Genomic DNA, 18,809 nt, shown 5'->3' with positions numbered 1-18,809 from the left:
TTCTTTTGTGTTTCTTCCATTTGCGAATAATCGCACCAAATGTTGTCACCTTCTCACCAAGCTGCTTGGCGATGGTCTTGTAGCCCATTCCAGCCTTGTGTAGGCCTACAATCTTGTCCCTGACATCCTTGGAGAGCTCTTTGGTCTTGGCCATGGTGGAGAGTTTGGAATCTGATTGATTGATTGATTGCTTCTGTGGAAAGGTGTCTTTTTTACAGGTAACAAGCTGCGGTTAGGAGCACTCCCTTTAAGAGTGTGCTCCTAATCTCAGCTCATTACCTGAATAAAAGACACCTGCGAGCCAGAAATCTTTCTGATTGAGAGGGGGTCAAATACTTATTTCCCTCATTAAAATGCAAATCAATTTATAACATTTTTGACATGTGTTTTTCTGGATATTTTTGTTGTTATTCTGTCTCTCACTGTTCAAATAAACCTACCATTAAAATGATAGACTGATCCTTTCTTTATCAGTGGGCAAACGTACAAAATCAGCAGGGGATCAAATACTTTTTTCCCCCACTCTATACTCGACCATTCAAAAGTTTGGGGTCACATAGAAATGTTCTTGTTTTTGAAAGAAAAGCTCATTTTTAGTCCATTTAAAATAACATAACATTGATCAGAAATACAGTGTAGACATTGTTCATGTTGTAAATGACTGATGTAGCTGGAAACGGCTGATTTTTTATGGAATATCTACATAGGCGTACAGAGGCCCATTATCAGCAACCATCACTCTTGTGTTCCAATGGCACGTTGTGTTAGCTAATACAAGTTTATCATTTTTAAAGGCCAATTGATAATTTAAAAAACCCTTTTGCAATTATGTTAGCACAGCTGAAAACTGTTTTGTTGATTAAAGAAGCAACAAAACTGGCCTTCTTTAGACTAGTTGAGTATCTGGAGCATCAGCTTTTGTGGGTTCGATTACAGGCTCAAAATGGCCGGAAACGAATAACTTTCTTCTGAAACTCGTCAGTCTATTCTTGTTCTGAGAAATGAAGGCTATTCCATGCGAGAAATTGCCAAGAAACTGAAGATTTTGTACCACGGTGTGTACTATTCCCTTCACAGAACAGAGCAAACTGGCTCTAACCAGAATAGAAAGAGGAGTGGAAGGCCCCGGTGCACAACTGCGCATGAGGACAAGTACATTAGTGTATCTAGTTTGAGAAACAGACGCCTCACAAGTCCTCAACTGGCAGCTTCATTAAATAGTACCCGCAAAACACCAGTCTCAACGTCAACAGTGAAGAGGCGACCCCGGGATGCTGGCCTTCTAGGCAGTTTACAACATTACCAATGTCTACACTGTATTTCTGATCAATTTTATGTTATTTTAATGGACAAAAAAATTGGGACATTTCTAAGTGACCCCAAACTTTTCAACGGTAGAGTATATTTACCGTATGAGGTCTAGATATACAGTTGAAGTCGGAAGTTTACTTACACTTAGGTTGGAGTCATTAAAACTCATTTTTCAACCACTCCACAAATGTATTGTTAACAAACTATAGTTTTGGCAAGTCGGTTAGGACATCTACTGTGTGCATGACACAACTCATTTTTCCAACAATTGTTTACAGAAAGATTATTTCACTTATAATTCACTGTATCACAATTCCAGTTGGTCAGACGTTTACATACATTAAGTTGACTGTGCCTCTAAACAGCTTGGAAAATTCCTGAAAATGATGTCATGGCTTTAGAAGCTTCTGATAGGCTAATTGACATACCTGTGGATGTATTTCAAGGCCTGCCTTCAAACTCAGTGCCTCTTTGCTTGACATCATGGGAAAATCTAAAGAAATCAGCCAAGACCTCAGAAAAAAAATTGTAGACCTCCACAAGTCTGGTTCATCCTTGGGAGCAATTTCCAAATGCTTGAAGGTACCACGTTCATCTGTACAAATAATAGTATGCAAGTATAAATACCATGGGACCACGCAGCCGTCATACCGCTCAGGAAGGAGACGCATTCTGTCTCCTAGAGATGAGCGTACTTTGGTGCGAAAAGTGCAAATCAATCCCAGAACAACAACAAAGGACCTTGTGAAGATGCTGGAGGAAACAGGTACAAAAGTATCTATATCCACAGTAAAACGAGTCCTATATCGACATAACCTGAAAGGCCGCTTAGCAGGTAAGAAGCTACTGCTCCAAAACCGCCATAAAAATCCACACTAAGGTTTACAACTGCACATGGGTTAAAGATCGTACTTTTTGGAGAAATGTCCTCTGGTCTGATGAAACAAAAATAGAATTGTTTGGCCATAATTACCATCATTGTATTTGGAGGGAAAAGGGGGAGGCTTGCAAGCCGAAGAACCCCATCCCAACCGTGAAGCACGGGGGTGACAGCATCATGTTGTCGGGGTGCTTTACTGCAGGAGGGACTGGTGTATTTCACAAAATAGATGGTATCATGAGGATGGAAAAGTATGTGGATATATTGAAGCAACATCTCAAGACATCAGTCAGGAAGTTAAAGCTTGATCGCAAATGGGTCTTCCAAATGAACAATGACCCCAAGCATACTTCCAAAGTTGTGGCAAAATGGCTTAAGGACAACTTAGTCAAGGTATTGGAGTGGCCATCACAAAGCCCTGACCTCAATCCCATAGAACATTTGTGGGCAGAACTGAAAAAGCGTGTGGGAGCAAGGAGGCCTACAAACCTGACTCAGTTACACCAGCTCTGTCAGGAGGAATGGGCCAAAATTCACCCTACTTATTGCGGGAAGCTTGTGGAAGGCTACCCGAAACGTTTGACCCAAGTTAAACAATTTAACGGCAATGCTACCAAATACTAATTGAGTGTATGTAAAATTCTGACCCACTGGGAATGTGATGAAAGGAATAAAAGCTGAAATAAATCATTCTCTCTACTATTATTCTGACATTTCACATTCTTAAAATAAAGTGGTGATCCTAACTGACCTATGACAAGGAATGTTTACGCAGATTAAATGTCAGGAATTGTGAAAAACTGAGTTTAAATGTATTTGGCTAAGGTGTATGTAAACTTCAACTGTATATTTACCTTATGAGGACTAGATCTATATGCCGTGTGAGGACTAGATCTATATGCCGTGTGAGGACTAGATCTATATGCCGTGTGAGGACTAGATCTATATGCCGTGTGAGGACTAGATCTATATGCCGTATGAGGACTAGATCTATATGCCGTATGAGGGCTAGATATATATGCCCTATGAGGACTAGATATAAACTCAGCAAAAAAAGAAACGTCCTCTCACTGTCAACTGCATTTATTTTCAGCAAACTTAACATGTGTAACTATTTGTATGAACATAACAAGATTCAACAACTGAGACATAAACTGAACAAGTTCCACAGACATATGACTAACATAAATTTAATAATTTGTCCCTGAACAAAGGGAGGGGGGCCAAAATCAAAAGTAACAGTCAGTATCTGGTGTGGCCACTAGCTGCATTCAGTATTGCAGTGCATTTCCTCCTCATGAACTGCACCAGATTTGCCAGTATTTGCTGTGAGATGTTACCCCACTCTTCCACCAAGGCACCTGCAAGTTCCCGGACATTTCTGGGGGGAATGGCCCTAGCCCTCACCCTCCGATCCAGCAGGTCCCAGACGTGCTCAAAGGGATTGAGATCCGGGCTCTTCGCTGGCCATGGCAGAACACTGACATTCCTGTCTTGCAGGAAATCACGCACAGAATGAGCAGTATGGCTGGTGGCATTGTCATGCTGGAGGGTCATGTCAGGATGAGCCTGCAGGAAGGGTACCACATGAAGGAGGAGGATGTCTTCCCTGTAATGCACAGCGTTGAGGGATGATGCTGTGACGCACTGTCCCAGACCATGATGGACCCTCTACCTCCAAATCGTTCCCGCTCCATAGTACAGGCCTCGGTGTAATGCTCATTACTTCGCCGATAAACGTGAATCCGACCATCACCCCTGGTAAGACAAAACCGCAACTCATCAGCGAAGAGCACTTTTTGCCAGTCCTGTCTGGTCCAGCGACGGTGGGTTTTTGCCCATAGGCGACGTTGTCGCCGGTGATGTCTGGTAAGGACCTGTCTTACAACAGGCCTTAAAGCCCTCAGTCCAGCCTCTCTTAGCCTATTGCGGACACTCTGAGCACTGATGGAGGGATTGTGCATTCCTGGTGTAACTTGGGCAGTTGTTGTTGCCATCCTGAACCTGTCCCGTTGCCATCCTGTACCCGTCCCGCAGGTGTGATGTTCGGATGTACCGATCCTGTGCAGGTGTTGTTACATGTGGTCTGCCACTACGAGGATGATCAGCTGTCCATCCTGTCTCCCTGTAGCGCTGTCTTAGGTGTCTCACAGTACAGACATTGCAATTTTTTCCCTGGCCACATCTGCAGTCTTTATGCCTCCTTGCAGCATGCCTAAGGCACGTTCACGCAGATGAGCAGGGACCCTGGGCATCTTTCTTTTGATGTTTTTCAGAGTCAGTAGAAAGGCATCTTTAGTGTCCTAAGTTTTCATAACTGTGACCATAATTGCCTACCGTTGTAAGCTGTTAGTGTCTTAACGACTGCTCCACAGGTGCATGTTCATTAATTGTTTATGGTTCATTGAACAAGCATGGGAAACAGTGTTTAAACCCTTTAAAATGAAGATCTGTGAAGTTATTTGGATTTTTACGAATTATCTTTTAAAGACAGGGTCCTGAAAAAGGGACATTTATTTTTTTGCTTATGCCGTATGAGGTCTAGATATATTTACCGTATGAGAACTAGAGGGGGAGATAGGCCGTATGAGGACTAGAGGGAGAGGACTAGAGGGAGAGAGAGGCCGTATGAGGACTAGAGGGAGAGAGAGGCCGTATGAGTACTAGAGGGAGAGAGAGGCCGTATGAGTACTAGAGGGAGAGAGAGGCCGTATGAGTACGGGAGAGAGAGGCTAGAGGGAGAGAGAGGCCGCATGAGGACTAGAGAGGGAGAGAGAGGTTAAATGTTTAAATATGGAACTATGTGAAAATAAATGTAACTTTAGCCTTCTAAATGAGAGAATTATTTTCATAGGTAAACTATGCTCACTCAGTGGCCTCGCCCAAGTGAACAGACATTGGTTGGAGAGGGACGGAACACGCCCTTCTCTTCTCCAGTTTAAAAGACCCCATGACCAAATTCACGTCAGACTAAGCAAAACCAAAGCGTGAGCTGTGGTTGAATATCCACTCTACATGACGAAATTTACATGAGACCAGATCACGTGGAGGTGATGATCGCCACACTGGAAAGATGAATTTCTACTAGACCAGCCAGAACACAGCGCGAGCTGAGTATGGCAAAATGGTATGAACTTTGAACTGTTATTCACTAAAGAAGAAGTGATACATCCTAGAAGTCTAGTTATCAGCTGCAGCTGTAAACATACGTGGCCTCGGAAAGGACAGACAATCTCCTAATAAGAACGACAGGGTACAACGTATCCGCTCTACAACACTACGACCAGAAAGATTATTCTAAGGATAATGGAGATCTCTGCTGGGTAAACCAGTCTTCCATCTTCGGCCCACCTATCGAAGCTCAGCTCAGAGTAAATATATATATTGCATTTTCCTTTTCCGAATGGGCGGTATTTAGAATGCATAAGATTCTGTATTTACGATAGCATAGCGTCTCAAGGTCCGATAGAGACCCAATCCCTTTGTCCTTCAGTCTTCCCATTCTTTCATTCAAACCCAACCCCCTTTCTTTGTGTAACCAGCCGGCATGTCGGTTTTGTCCACTAGGGACTCTTTGTTTTATGACATGATTAGTAATCGATGTATGATCCATCCTGTGTATATGTAATTCTGTGTGATTATTTAGTAAATTAATAATTAAGCCAATTTTTTGTATTACTGATTCAACTTGTTAACCAGAGTTTGTGAAGATAACCAAGAATTTGACGACATTCAGATGAGACTGAATAAGGTGACGATTAGTAATTGACTGCTATATAAAATAGCCTGTCATGTAATTTAATCAGCTCGAGACACGGCAACCGTATGAGTAGGTCCAGGAGATTTCCCTGTCCATGTGACCCGGAGAAACTCTGAACCCTTAGTGTGACAGAACGGGAGAGTAATGTTTTCTCTTGTGTGTGTGACTGCAGGCAGAGAAGATCAAGAAGAAGAGGAACACCATCTTTGGGACCTTCCATGTGGCACACAGCTCCTGTCTGGACAATGTGGATCACCAAATTCTGACAGCCAAGTGAGTTTAATTAAAGCTGTATTGGGATTTGTCTAAGCCAATATGTCATATATCTATGTTCACATTGTGATCTGTGCTTGTATCCCTCTGTCCTTCCCGTCTCCCTCTCCTCTCCTCCGGTCCAGACAAGCCCTGGGTGAGGTGACTGCTGCGCTGAGGGAGAGGCTGCATCGCTGGCAGCAGATTGAGATTTTGACGGGGTTCACCATCGTCAACAACCCTGGGCTCTCCTCCCTGGCCTCCACCCTGAACCTTGACCCCAGCATCATGGGCGGCCGGGCCACGCCCCAGCACTTCATTATGTCTGATGACATGGACGACATGGACGAGGACATCATATCGCCCGGAATTCTACAATGTAAGGACTCCCTCGGCTCCCTCGGCTCCACTGTGGGACTCGGTAGCAAAATACCCCCTAAATACACCAAGGGCCTCCTGGGGAAATCCAAAAATCAGCTCTCATATGAAAATTAGCATACAGCCGCAAAGTATTATCATTAACGATTTATCAGCAATTCTATGAATTTACAAAATGAGCAGCCTTGTTGGTGAAGGGATTCAGGGTGTTTGTCTGTGATTTGAGGGTGTTGTGTGTTTGCAAATCTATAATATGTGAATTGTAATTTCACCTGTTTTTTTAATACATGTTTTCAGTTGGTTATTTTGTTCCATTTTGGAAATTAGTGTTGCCTTGATATATGGGAATTTCACTTCTGGGATGGAGTGTAAGATGAGAACAAGGTGCACAATGTTGATATCCATTGCTGTGAAAATTGAACCTCTGAAAAAATACATGCTTCATGACACCAAATCTTTGTGCTGATCTATTTTTAGCAGTTGTCTCCTAGTCTGACCAATGGAATGTGCTGAACATGAAGTAATAGTCAGCAATATGAAAGGCCGTTGTCCTCCAGTACTCCTGTAAGCTTTATAAGGCTTTAGCTTTGGTCTAGGCCTATATTTGGGAGGGAAGAAGGCACAATGCTCTTGTAGTGCTGCCTGGAAGACTGTTTGTTTTATTTTCTCACATAGCCTTGCTTTCTATTGTCATTCCCCTGGGGGTACATTTTACCCTCCATTCAGAAAGTATTCAGACCTTTTTCCACATTTTATTAAGTTAAAATTGATTCAACAGTTTTTTTCCCCACCTCATCAATCTACACACAGTACCCCATAATGATGAAGCAAAAATAGTTTTTTAGATTTTTGGGCAAATGTATAAAAAAATGTAAATGTGACATTTACATACATATTTAGACCCTTTACTCATTACTGTAAACCACCGTTGGCAGTGATTACAGCCTCGACTCTTCTTGGGTATGACTCTTGGCACACCTGTATTTGGGGAGTTTCTCCCATTCTTCTCTGCAGATCCTCTCAAGCTCTGTCAGGTTGGATGGGGAGCGTTGCTGCACAGCTATTTTCAGGTCTCTCCAGAGATGTTCGATCGCGTTCAAGTCTTGACTCTTGTTGGGCCACTCAAGGACATTCAGAGACTTGTCCCGAAGCCACTCCTGCGTTGTCTTGGTTGTGTGCTTAGTGTCATTGTCCTGTTGGAAGTTCCTGAGCGCTCTGGAGACAGTTTTCATCAAGGATCTCTCTGTACTTTGCTCCGTTCATCTTTCCCTCGATCCTGACTAGTCTCCCAGTATCTGCCGCGGAAAAACATCCCCACATCATGATGCTGCCACCACCATGCTTCACCGTAGGGATGGTGCCAGGTTTCCTCCAGATGTGACACTTGGCATTCAGGCCAAGAGTTCAATCTTGGTTTTATCAGACCAGAGCGTCTTGTTTCTCATGGTCTGAGAGTCCTTTAAGTGCCTTTTGGCAAATCCAAGAGTCTTGGTGGTTTCAAACTTCTTCCATTTAATAATGATTGAGGCCACTGTGTTCTTGAGGACCTTCAATGCTGCAGAATGTTTTTGGTATCCTACGGACAATTCCTTCGACCTGATGGCTTGGTTATAAATTTGCAAAAAAATGTGAAAAACCTGTTTATGCTTTGTCATTATGGGGTATTGTGTGTAGATTAGGATTTTATTTATTTATTAACCATTTTACAATAAGGCTGTAATGTAACAATATGTGGAAAAAGTCAAGGGGTCTGAATACTTTCTGAATGCTCTGTATCACTTTTTGTTCAGCCACTAAGGAACTACATACTCAGGGTTTCTTCTTTTGAATTGAGAATTACAGCTTTTATTTACCAGTTACGATCTCAAAGGGAGTTATGATGCGAACAACATACTTTAGTTCTTATGTCTATTCCTAGTCTTTTGGCAACCTAAATGTATTATATTTATCACAACATAATGTTGACATATAAAGTCAATCAATGTGTACTGGTCTCCTGGGTACCAGCTCTGATGAGCTCTACTAGGCATTATTTGGGTTATGATTATAGCAGACCCAGAGAGAAGGACTGATACTGTCTGTCTGGGTTTATGATTATAGCTGACCCAGAGAGAAGGACTTACTGTGTGTCTGGGTTTATGATTATAGCTGACCCAGAGAGAATGACTGACACTGTCTGGGTTTACATTTACATTTTAGTCATTTAGCAGACGCTCTTATCCAGAGCGACTTACAGTAGTGAATGCATACATTTCATGCATTTTTTTTTTTGTACTGGCCCCCCATGGGAATCGAACCCACAACCCTGGCGTTGCACACACCATGCTGGCGTTGCAAACACCATGCTCTACCAACTGAGCCACAGGGAAGACCTGGTTTATGATTATAGCAGACCCTGAGAGAAGGACTGATACTGTCTGGGTTTATGATTATAGCTGACCCAGAGAGAAGGACTGATACTAACTGTCTGGGTTTATGATTATAGCTGACCCAGAGAGAAGGACTGATACTGTCTGGGTTTATGATTATAGCTGACCCAGAGAGAAGGACTGATACTAACTGTCTGGGTTTATGATTATAGCTGACCCAGAGAGAAGGACTGATACTGTCTGGGTTTATGATTATAGCTGACCCAGAGAGAAGGACTGATACTAACTGTCTGGGTTTATGATTATAGCTGACCCAGAGAGAAGGACTGATACTAACTGTCTGGGTTATGATTATAGCTGACCCAGAGAGAAGGGCTGATACTACCTGCAGTGGTAATCTGAGCTCTAGAGCTCTGTCACTACAGTCCTCTAGTAAGTCTTCTAATCCACATTAATTACATGTTCCCTCCTCCCTCACTTCCTCTCTCTCCTCCCACCAACACGTTCTCTTTGGTTTTTGGCTGCGGCTGCCGTTCGTGTCTGGTCCACCCACAGACACCAACTGCATCAAGGACCGGCTAGCCAGTGATCTGTAGTCCGTGGGTTCTGACAGCCAGTCCCTCAGGAAATACTCTGTTAGCTACTTATACCCCTTTGTCCTGACCACAACGCTCTTTCTCCTTAAGTCACACACCCCTGTGAAAGCCTCACAGAGCACATAATGTAACTCTCTGGCCTGAGACAGGGGTATGTAGATGGATATAGCTGTAACTCTCTGGCCTGGGGACTGTAGATGGATATAGATGTAACACTCTGGCATGGGACAGGGTCTGTAGATGGATATAGCTGTAACTCTCTGGCCTGGGACAGGGACTGTAGATGGATATAGCTGTAACACTCTGGCCTGGGACAGGGACTGTAGATGGATATAGCTGTAACTCTCTGGCCTGGGGACTGTAGATGGATATAGCTGTAACACTCTGGCCTGGGACAGGGACTGTAGATGGATATAGCTGTAACTCTCTGGCCTGGGACAGGGACTGGACTGTAGATGGATATAGCTGTAACACTCTGGCCTGGGACAGGGGCTGTAGATGGATATAGCTGTAACTCTCTGGCCTGGGACAGGGACTGGACTGTAGATGGATATAGATGTAACACTCTGGCCTGGGACAGGGACTGTAGATGGATATAGCTGTAACACTCTGGTTTAGGACAGGGCACTGTAGATGGATATAGCTGTAACTCTCTGGCCTGGGACAGGGACTGTAGATGGATATAGCTGTAACTCTCTGGTTTAGGACAGGGACTGTAGATGGATATAGCTGTAACACTCTGGCCTGGGACAGAGACTGTAGATGGATATAGCTGTAACTCTCTGGCCTGGGACAGGGACTGTAGATGGATATAGCTGTAACACTCTGGCCTGGGACAGGGACTGTAGATGGATATAGCTGTAACTCTCTGGTTTAGGACAGGGACTGTAGATGGATATAGCTGTAACACTCTGGCCTGGGACAGGGACTGTAGATGGATATAGCTGTAACACTCTGGCCTGGGACAGGGGCTGTAGATGGATATAGCTGTAACACTCTGGCCTGGGACAGAGACTGTAGATGGATATAGCTGTAACTCTCTGGTTTAGGACAGGGCCTGTAGATGGATATAGCTGTAACTCTCTGGTTTAGGACAGGGTCTGTAGATGGATATAGCTGTAACACTCTGGTTTAGGACAGGGACTGTAGATGGATATAGCTGTAACTCTCTGGTTTAGGACAGGGACTGTAGATGGATATTGCTGTAACACTCTGGCCTGGGACAGGGGCTGTAGATGGATATAGCTGTAACACTCTGGTTTAGGACAGGGACTGTAGATGGATATAGCTGTAACTCTCTGGTTTAGGACAGGGCCTGTAGATGGATATAGCTGTAACACTCTGGTTTAGGACAGGGCCTGTAGATGGATATAGCTGTAACACTCTGGCCTGGGACAGGGGGTGTAGATGGATATAGCTGTAACACTCTGGTTTAGGACAGGGTCTGTAGATGGATATAGCTGTAACACTCTGGTTTAGGACAGGGACTCTAGATGGATATAGCTGTAACTCTCTGGCCTGGGACAGGGACTGTAGATGGATATAGCTGTAACACTCTGGCCTGGGACAGGGGCTGTAGATGGATATAGCTGTAACACTCTGGTTTAGGACAGGGTCTGTAGATGGATATAGCTGTAACACTCTGGTTTAGAACAGGGCCAATAGATGGATATAGCTGTAACTCTCTGGTTTAGGACAGGGTCTGTAGATGGATATAGCTGTAACACTCTGGTTTAGGACAGGGTCTATAGATGGATATAGCTGTAACACTCTGGTTTAGGACAGGGTCTGTAGATGGATATAGCTGTAACACTCTGGCCTGGGACAGGGGCTGTAGATGGATATAGCTGTAACACTCTGGTTTAGGACAGGGGATGTAGATTGATATAGCTGTAACACTCTGGCCTGGGACAGGGCGGTAGATGGATATAGCTGTAACTCTCTGGTTTAGGACAGGGACTGTAGATGGATATAGCTGTAACACTCTGGCCTGGGACAGGGACTGGACTGTGGATGGATATAGCTGTAACACTCTGGCCTGGGACAGGGACTGTAGATGGATATAGCTGTAACACTCTGGTTTAGGACAGGGACTGTAGATGGATATAGCTGTAACACTCTGGTTTAGGACAGGGACTGTAGATGGATATAGATGTAACACTCTGGCCTGGGACAGGGGCTGTAGATGGATATAGCTGTAACACTCTGGTTTAGGACAGGGACTGTAGATGGATATAGCTGTAACTCTCTGGTTTAGGACAGGGACTGTAGATGGATATAGATGTAACACTCTGGCCTGGGACAGGCACTGTAGATGGATATAGCCGTAACTCTCTGGCCTGGGACAGGGACTGTAGATGGATATAGCTGTAACACTCTGGTTTAGGACAGGGACTGTAGATGGATATAGCTGTAACTCTCTGGTTTAGGACAGGGACTGTAGATGGATATAGCTGTAACTCTCTGGTTTATGACAGGGTCTGTAGATGGATATAGCTGTAACTCTCTGGTTTAGGACAGGGACTGTAGATGGACATAGCTGTAACTCTGGTTTAGGACAGGGACTGTAGATGGATATAGCTGTAACTCTGGTTTAGGACAGGGCCTGTAGATGGATATAGCTGTAACACTCTGGTTTAGGACAGGGACTGTAGATGGATATAGCTGTAACTCTCTGGTTTAGGACAGGGTCTGTAGATGGATATAGCTGTAACTCTCTGGTTTAGGACAGGGACTGTAGATAGAGAAGGAAAACTGTCTCTGCTGTGTCCACGTACCCCTGGCCGTACTGTCTCAAGCTGTCCAATGGCTTGCTCTACTTTCTCTCATCCTCATCTTCCTCATCACCCAGATAACTCTTAGACCCTCTCACAACACACTGTCCTATTTTACAAATGAAGGAGGAAGGATTAGTTATGATGAAATATTGAACTTTTGTCCCCCCCTGCAAAAATCCTCACCAGACACCAGCCAAACGTCTCACCAGACACCAGCCAAACGTCTCACCAGACACCAGCCAAACGTCTCACCAGACACCAGCCAAACGTCTCACCAGACAGTGCCATCCCTCATTTTCTCTTGTTTAATGCTATTGCATAGCTAAGGCCCGGGTAATTGAACAGCCATCACTTGCCTTTCTCACAACCAAACGCCACTGAAGTGCTCAAAACAGGGGTCAACAACACCAATTAGGAACTGAAATGTCTCCAACACCCATGTCTCCTGCTACTGCCCTCCCAGTCTAATTCCAACCTTCCTTTTTCCCCTCACCCTGTGTGTTGTGTTTAATCAGACTTTGGTTGTTCATAATGGTGTTGTTCTGTGTTGTGTCAGCAGCTCCCAGTATGATGTCCCTGCGTCAGCGCCACATGGACTCCCAGCTGGCCATGGGCTCTCAGAGGTTGGTAGAAACCTGCCTGTTGGTGGGGCAGCAGGGAGACGGGACCACCTACCCATCCAGGTCTAGGGCCACCCTCCAACAGTCACACAACCAGTCCTTCCAACAGTTTGAGGCTCTCCCCCTGCCTCCCCTGTCCTCGGCTGTCTCGCACCCCTCGATCATCTGCTCCTCCCCACCTCCTCCTTACCGTCAGCCCCACTCCTCCTCCTCCTCCTTACACGCCTCCGCTCCTCATTCCTCCCATGTCTATCACTCGTCTTATTTTCAGCCCATGGACACCATCCCAGACTTCCAGCGCAGCAGCAGCTTCGGGTACCCCTCTGCTCTCTTCCCTCCACACGCACCGCATGCGCGTTGGTTTGTCTCCCCACCTACTTTTTCACCCCATCCTTTCACCTGTAGTATATAACATTTTCTTTCCATATCTGGGTTGCAGTGTTTTCTCATTTTCATTAACGATAGTTTCATCTAACTCTAACTCACCCATTTTGCAACCTGTGCATTAATACTTTTCTTTGAAAATCCATTTTGTTTTATTCTTTCATATTTGAGTTTTTTACATCCACTCCCAACCCGTGTCTTTCCTGGTAGCTCAAACTACCCTGCCCCCTGCCTGCACTACTAACAGGAGTGGAATTCCAGTTTCTGAGTAGTGCCCACAGTGTCCTGTTGGCGAGTAGTGCCCACAGTGTCCTGTTGGCGAGTAGTGCCCACAGTGTCCTGTTGGCGAGTAGTGCCCACAGTGTCCTGTTGGCGAGTAGTGCCCACAGTGTCCTTGGCTTTACAGGCGTTGGATAGATTACCTCCAGCATGCAGTGCTTTAGCTTGGATCCCCTTTTCAGTCAGGCCCAGTGCAGAAACAATTCCTAGCCTCTACCCCATAGGTACCCCATAGTTCTGAAAGGATTATAAAGGTGTAAGCATTCCATCTGGTGGTAAAACATCCACCTAGCCTATCAGAGGGGAAAATGGAGCTACTGCCATTGCTTATATCTGTCCAGTTCTTTCAGAGCTACCTGAAGTGCCTAGGTGGTAGAGGCGATAGAATGTCTCTGGACCGTACCTCACTGTCCCTCTCTTCCTCCACCGACTCTCCTCTGTTCTTCCACAGGGATCTGAACCGCTCAGACTCAGACTCCTCCCTGTCCCTCTCCCAAATCGGTGATCGTCTGTCCGCCTACAGCTCCAAGGGCCACCTGGTGAAACCCACTCCCTTCCTGTATGGCCCCCCTGTCCGCTCCGCCTCTGACGAGCCCTCCCTGCATGCCTACACACCTAATGGAGGGAACCGTGTCCATGAGGGAGGAGCCCAGACCGAGCCAGTCCTCGAGAGCCCCATCCTGATGAAGAAGGTGTACAGCATCGAGAAGTCAGCCAGCCTGGGAGAGATGGACGTTGGCCTCATCGGTATGTCCATGTCAGAGTCCTCCTGCTCCCTCAGCCTCAACTCCACCGACGCCGACACCCCCTCCCCCACGGGGGGCCAGCCTGGGGTCGCAGGGGCCAAGGGCAGCAGCCGCATCCCTCAACTGTCCTCCAAGAAGAGCCCTCTGGAAGAAGACAGCGGCTCCACGGGAGAAGACACAGACTCCGTCGCCAGTCGTAAGAAACACACCTTCAAGATCTTCAAAAAACAGAAGAAATAATGTCAAGGGCTACTGAAGACTTTTAAAGAGCTATTAACGGTGTTTCACGTATTATTATTTCTGTTTTGGAAAACTTGTTTTGGGTAGTTCACTGGTCACAAGCGATGGCGCAAATCTTTGCCTTTAGGGTTTTCTAGGTATTTTCTCTGAGGGACGGTGGGAGCAACCAGCTATTCGATGATGTTTGCAATGGGTGGTATTGTATAGTGGAATGTAAGCACTATTTATTTAGCAGGAAATTGTGCCAGTCGCTCAGAGGGAAACAAGTCTCCTGGGTGGATGTCTTCTGTTTTACTTCAACCTGTATCAGTTTGCATGTCTTCACCTTTGTTTGACTGATATTTTCTGAATTCTCTTAGGTGTGTGCTTGGTTCTTGTCCCTATTCTGCTTAGACAACACTTAATAACTCAGCTGTTTCTTGTCGTTAATCCCCGATCACCTCCTTGTTATGTGTCAGATGGACATTGAGCACTTCATGCCAGTCAGTGTTGGTCAATGGTGAGGGGAGGGGAGTGGGGGGGCTGAACAATACTCGCAAAAACTTCCCGAGTCAATTGTGCTAACAAGAAATCTAGCAGTCAATGTTATCACAACTCTTCCAGTACAGCTGCAGACACAGCAAGACACACACTAGGCAAACATTTCCCTGGGATGTTGCACCTTTAGAAGTGGAAGTGCTCACTTGATTTAAACCCCTTGAAGACCCCAGCACATACAAAGCCAGGGAGCCTGCCTTGTGTAATTGTCCCAATCGTAGCCCTCATCTAAGTTCCCTAATAGAGGAGGAGGTTATTAAAATGACTACTTGAACTATATGAATTTCGTATCAATGTATGTTTATTGAAGTAAACCTCTACATTTGCATATTGCCAATCATATCAATCTATGTTGTAATTGTAGGAGATATCACGTGAATCATTAGGAGTGCTGGAGGAGATGCTAATCTTTTTAAGTGCCAAAACAAAGACTCGGGTCCAGTGGCCTTTATTCTTGTCAACAACTATATATGTACTGTCTGTTTTAAGTTAGAGGCAGCTTTAGAATGAGTGGCACTGCCTTCTGTTTTTATCTGGGGACTCCAAACTAAAATCAGGTGATCAATTTGACATTGTCACCCACAACATTTGAGGCAGGGAGTTTCAGGCAGCATTTGTAATTCGACGACTCCCAAGTTGTGTGTAGAGCATTTTTGAGAGGTGTTTGCTACTTTAGCTTGTACTGTAGACTGCCCTGATCACCTAGATTCACATTATACAGCTCCAAAGTCAAGCACACAGTAATGGTATCTGCGGGTCACCATTATAAACTCACTTGCCATTATTGGTTTTGTGAAAGCACAAATGGTTTAGAAACGGATGTCACAATGCATTCTGGTAGTAGGGACTCTCCTAATAACTTCCTGAACAATTGACCTGCTCGACTGCTCCTGAATCTGATAACCGAAGCAGTGCTGCTAACGACCTCTTCGCCCCCCAACAGTGGTATGGATGAAAAAGAAATGTCATATTCTTTCATTGATCAGTTGAAAACATGAACTTCCTATTGGTACTTTTTAAAGTATAGTTTGTACCTCTTCTGCACGATGAAGCTGTAATCTGGATGATGATGTCTATCAGTGAGTGTCTGTCTGTTGCCAGGATACTGCACTGAGTTGTTTTTATGCATGTCAGCTACTGTATTAATGTCTAATGGGCTTGAGGCAGAGGTCAGCTCCAGCATCATCTCTGTCCACCCCTACTTAAACCCCAACTTCTCATTTTCAACTTCTATTTATGAATACCTATATTTGTACAGAGAAAAACAAATATTTTGCATCTTCTGTGGCGTTCTCTCGACTTTTATGGCACTCCTGCATGATAGCAATAAACTATTTTGAATGAAAGACATGGACTGTGTTTATCAGATATGAGGTCTTTGTTTGGGGGATGATGACGCTAACACACAAAACAGTAGCAAGGTATGTGCTGTTATCACAGAGTAATTGGCACTGCACAATAAACAGACATGACATACAGGGATTTTGTAATTTATTATATATGCATTTATTTTAATTTTTTTACTTATCCCTGTAGTTCACAGGAAATCACAAGTGCAATATGTATTAAATGTGACATTTTCGAATTCCGTAAAAAATTCGGAGCAAATTTTGGGTTGAGTTGACTGGACCCCGTCTCTCAAATAATCTGTAAATCTATTGGTCGTGTGACGCGTAGCGCTACCAGGTGGAGCGGTCTGCATTATTTACATAAGCACTTGTTTCGCTGGTGGACAAAGCAGGAAGCAGTGGTGGACAAAGCAGGATGCAGTGGTGGAAAAAGGACAAAGCAGGATGCAGTGGTGGACAAAGTACCCAATTGTCATCCTAGAGTAAAAGTAAAGATACTTCAATAGAAAATGACTCAAGTAAAAGTGAAAGTCACCCAGTAAAATACTACTTGAGTAAAAGTATTTGGTTTTAAATATGCTTAAGTATCATAAGTATATTTTTTGCAATTACATTTACTTAAGTATTAAAAATATAAATAATTTCAAATTCCTTATATTAAGAAAACCAGACAGCATTATTATTTTATTTTTTTATTTACGGATAGCCAGGGGCACGCTCTAACACTCAGACATAATTTACAAACAAAGCATGTGTTTAGTGAGTCTGTCAGATCAGGGACAGTCAGACCAGGGATTTTCTCTTTATACGTGTGTGAATTAGGCAATTTTCCTGTACTGCTAAGCATTCAAAATGTAACAAGTACTTTTGGGTGTCATGGAAGATGTATGGAGTAAAAAGTACATTACTTTCTTTAGGAATGTAGTGAAGTAAAATTAAAAGTTGTCAAAAATCTAAATAGTAAAGTAAAGATACTCCAAAAAACTACTTAAGCAGTACTTTAAAGTATTTTCACTTAAGTACTTTTCACCGCTGGGAGGATGTTAGTCCGGGTTCTCGTGATTGGAACTTTTTCTCAGGTTTCTACCATTCAAAAGGACAGCAAACATAGCTTTTTTAAACTAGATTTGACTATGTGTCCCTTTATTTGTGTATCTACTGGTAACCTTTTAATTTGACTGATTTTAGTGTTTGTCTTTCGTGTGCTAAAATCATTTAAACCTACTTTTTATTGAGCAGTCATCATCTTAAACGAATTAAACACCCCCACACTTGGACCATGAACCAGCATTACTTGGATAGGTGTTTATTACTGTTTCTCCTCAGTTTACAGGTAAGCTATGTTGTACTATATCTATTTTCAAAATACACATCATACCCGCAAACAGTAATGTTTCAATTTAGCCACTTAATTTTAAAGAAATGTATCAACTCTGGATGTACATACTATTATGCAGGCTTTCCGCCTATCCCTCCACACAGATGGTTTGGTGTTGCTGAACCCCCCCAGCTGAGCCAGTGTCTGACTACACCCTGAAAGAGTTGTAGTCCAGTTCTAAACCAGCTGTGCTGCTGGTGGAGCGTCTGGTGTCTTGTGACACTGGAATAAGCGCCACGGTATTCCAGAGACACTGAAACTGTGAGCCGGGTGTACCTGCCTGACTGACTGACTGGTGTACCTGCCTGACTGACTGACTGGTGTACCTGCCTGACTGACTGACTGGTGTACCTGCCTGACTGACTGACTGGTGTACCTGCCTGACTGACTGACTGGTGTACCTACCTGACTGACTGACTGACTGACTGGTGTACCTGCCTGACTGACTGACTGGTGTACCTGCCTGACTGACTGACTGGTGTACCTGCCTGACTGGCTGACTGGTGTACCTGCCTGACTGACTGACTGGTGTACCTGCCTGACTGACTGACTGGTGTACCTGCCTGACTGACTGACTGACTGGTGCACCTGCCTGACTGACTGACTGGTGTACCTGCCTGACTGACTGACTGGTGTACCTGCCTGACTGACTGACTGGTGTACCTACCCCGCGCTGGGCCGCCGACTGACTGACTGGTGTACCTGCCTGACTGACTGACTGGTGTACCTGCCTGACTGACTGACTGGGCCGCCGCGCTGCTGGGACGCCTGCGCTGACTGACTGGGACCTGCCGACTGCGCTGCTGGGACCTGCCTGACTGACTGACTGGTGTACCTGCCTGACTGCCTGACTGGTGTACCTGCCTGACTGACTGACTGGTGAACCTGCCTGACTGACTGACTGGTGTATCTGCCTGACTGACTGACTGACTGGTGTACAGTGAGGGAAAAAA

General features: G+C 44.6%; 1 protein-coding gene across 7 annotated transcripts in view; it reads left to right on the top strand.

Annotated features, from left to right (window-relative positions):
• Positions 1-16,475, top strand: part of stim1 (stromal interaction molecule 1) — a 76,105-nt gene extending 59,630 nt beyond the window's left edge. For 3 of the 7 annotated variants that reach the window (XM_045723313.2, XM_045723311.2, XM_045723310.2), the window contains 4 exons: positions 6,124-6,224; positions 6,350-6,582; positions 12,880-13,258; positions 14,058-16,475. In XM_045723313.2, coding sequence (XP_045579269.1) covers positions 6,124-6,224; positions 6,350-6,582; positions 12,880-13,258; positions 14,058-14,592 — 1,248 coding nt within the window. In that variant the 3' untranslated portion in view covers positions 14,593-16,475. 7 annotated transcript variants of the gene reach the window in all.
• Positions 16,476-18,809: the final 2,334 nt, after the last annotated feature.

Source organism: Salmo salar, chromosome 09 (genome assembly GCF_965601325.2).
Source record: "Salmo salar chromosome 09, fSalSal1, whole genome shotgun sequence".
Taxonomy (NCBI): Eukaryota; Metazoa; Chordata; class Actinopteri; order Salmoniformes; family Salmonidae; genus Salmo; species Salmo salar.
The sequence above is the reverse complement of the archived record's forward strand: the minus strand, read 5'-3'. Positions and strand labels throughout refer to the sequence as shown.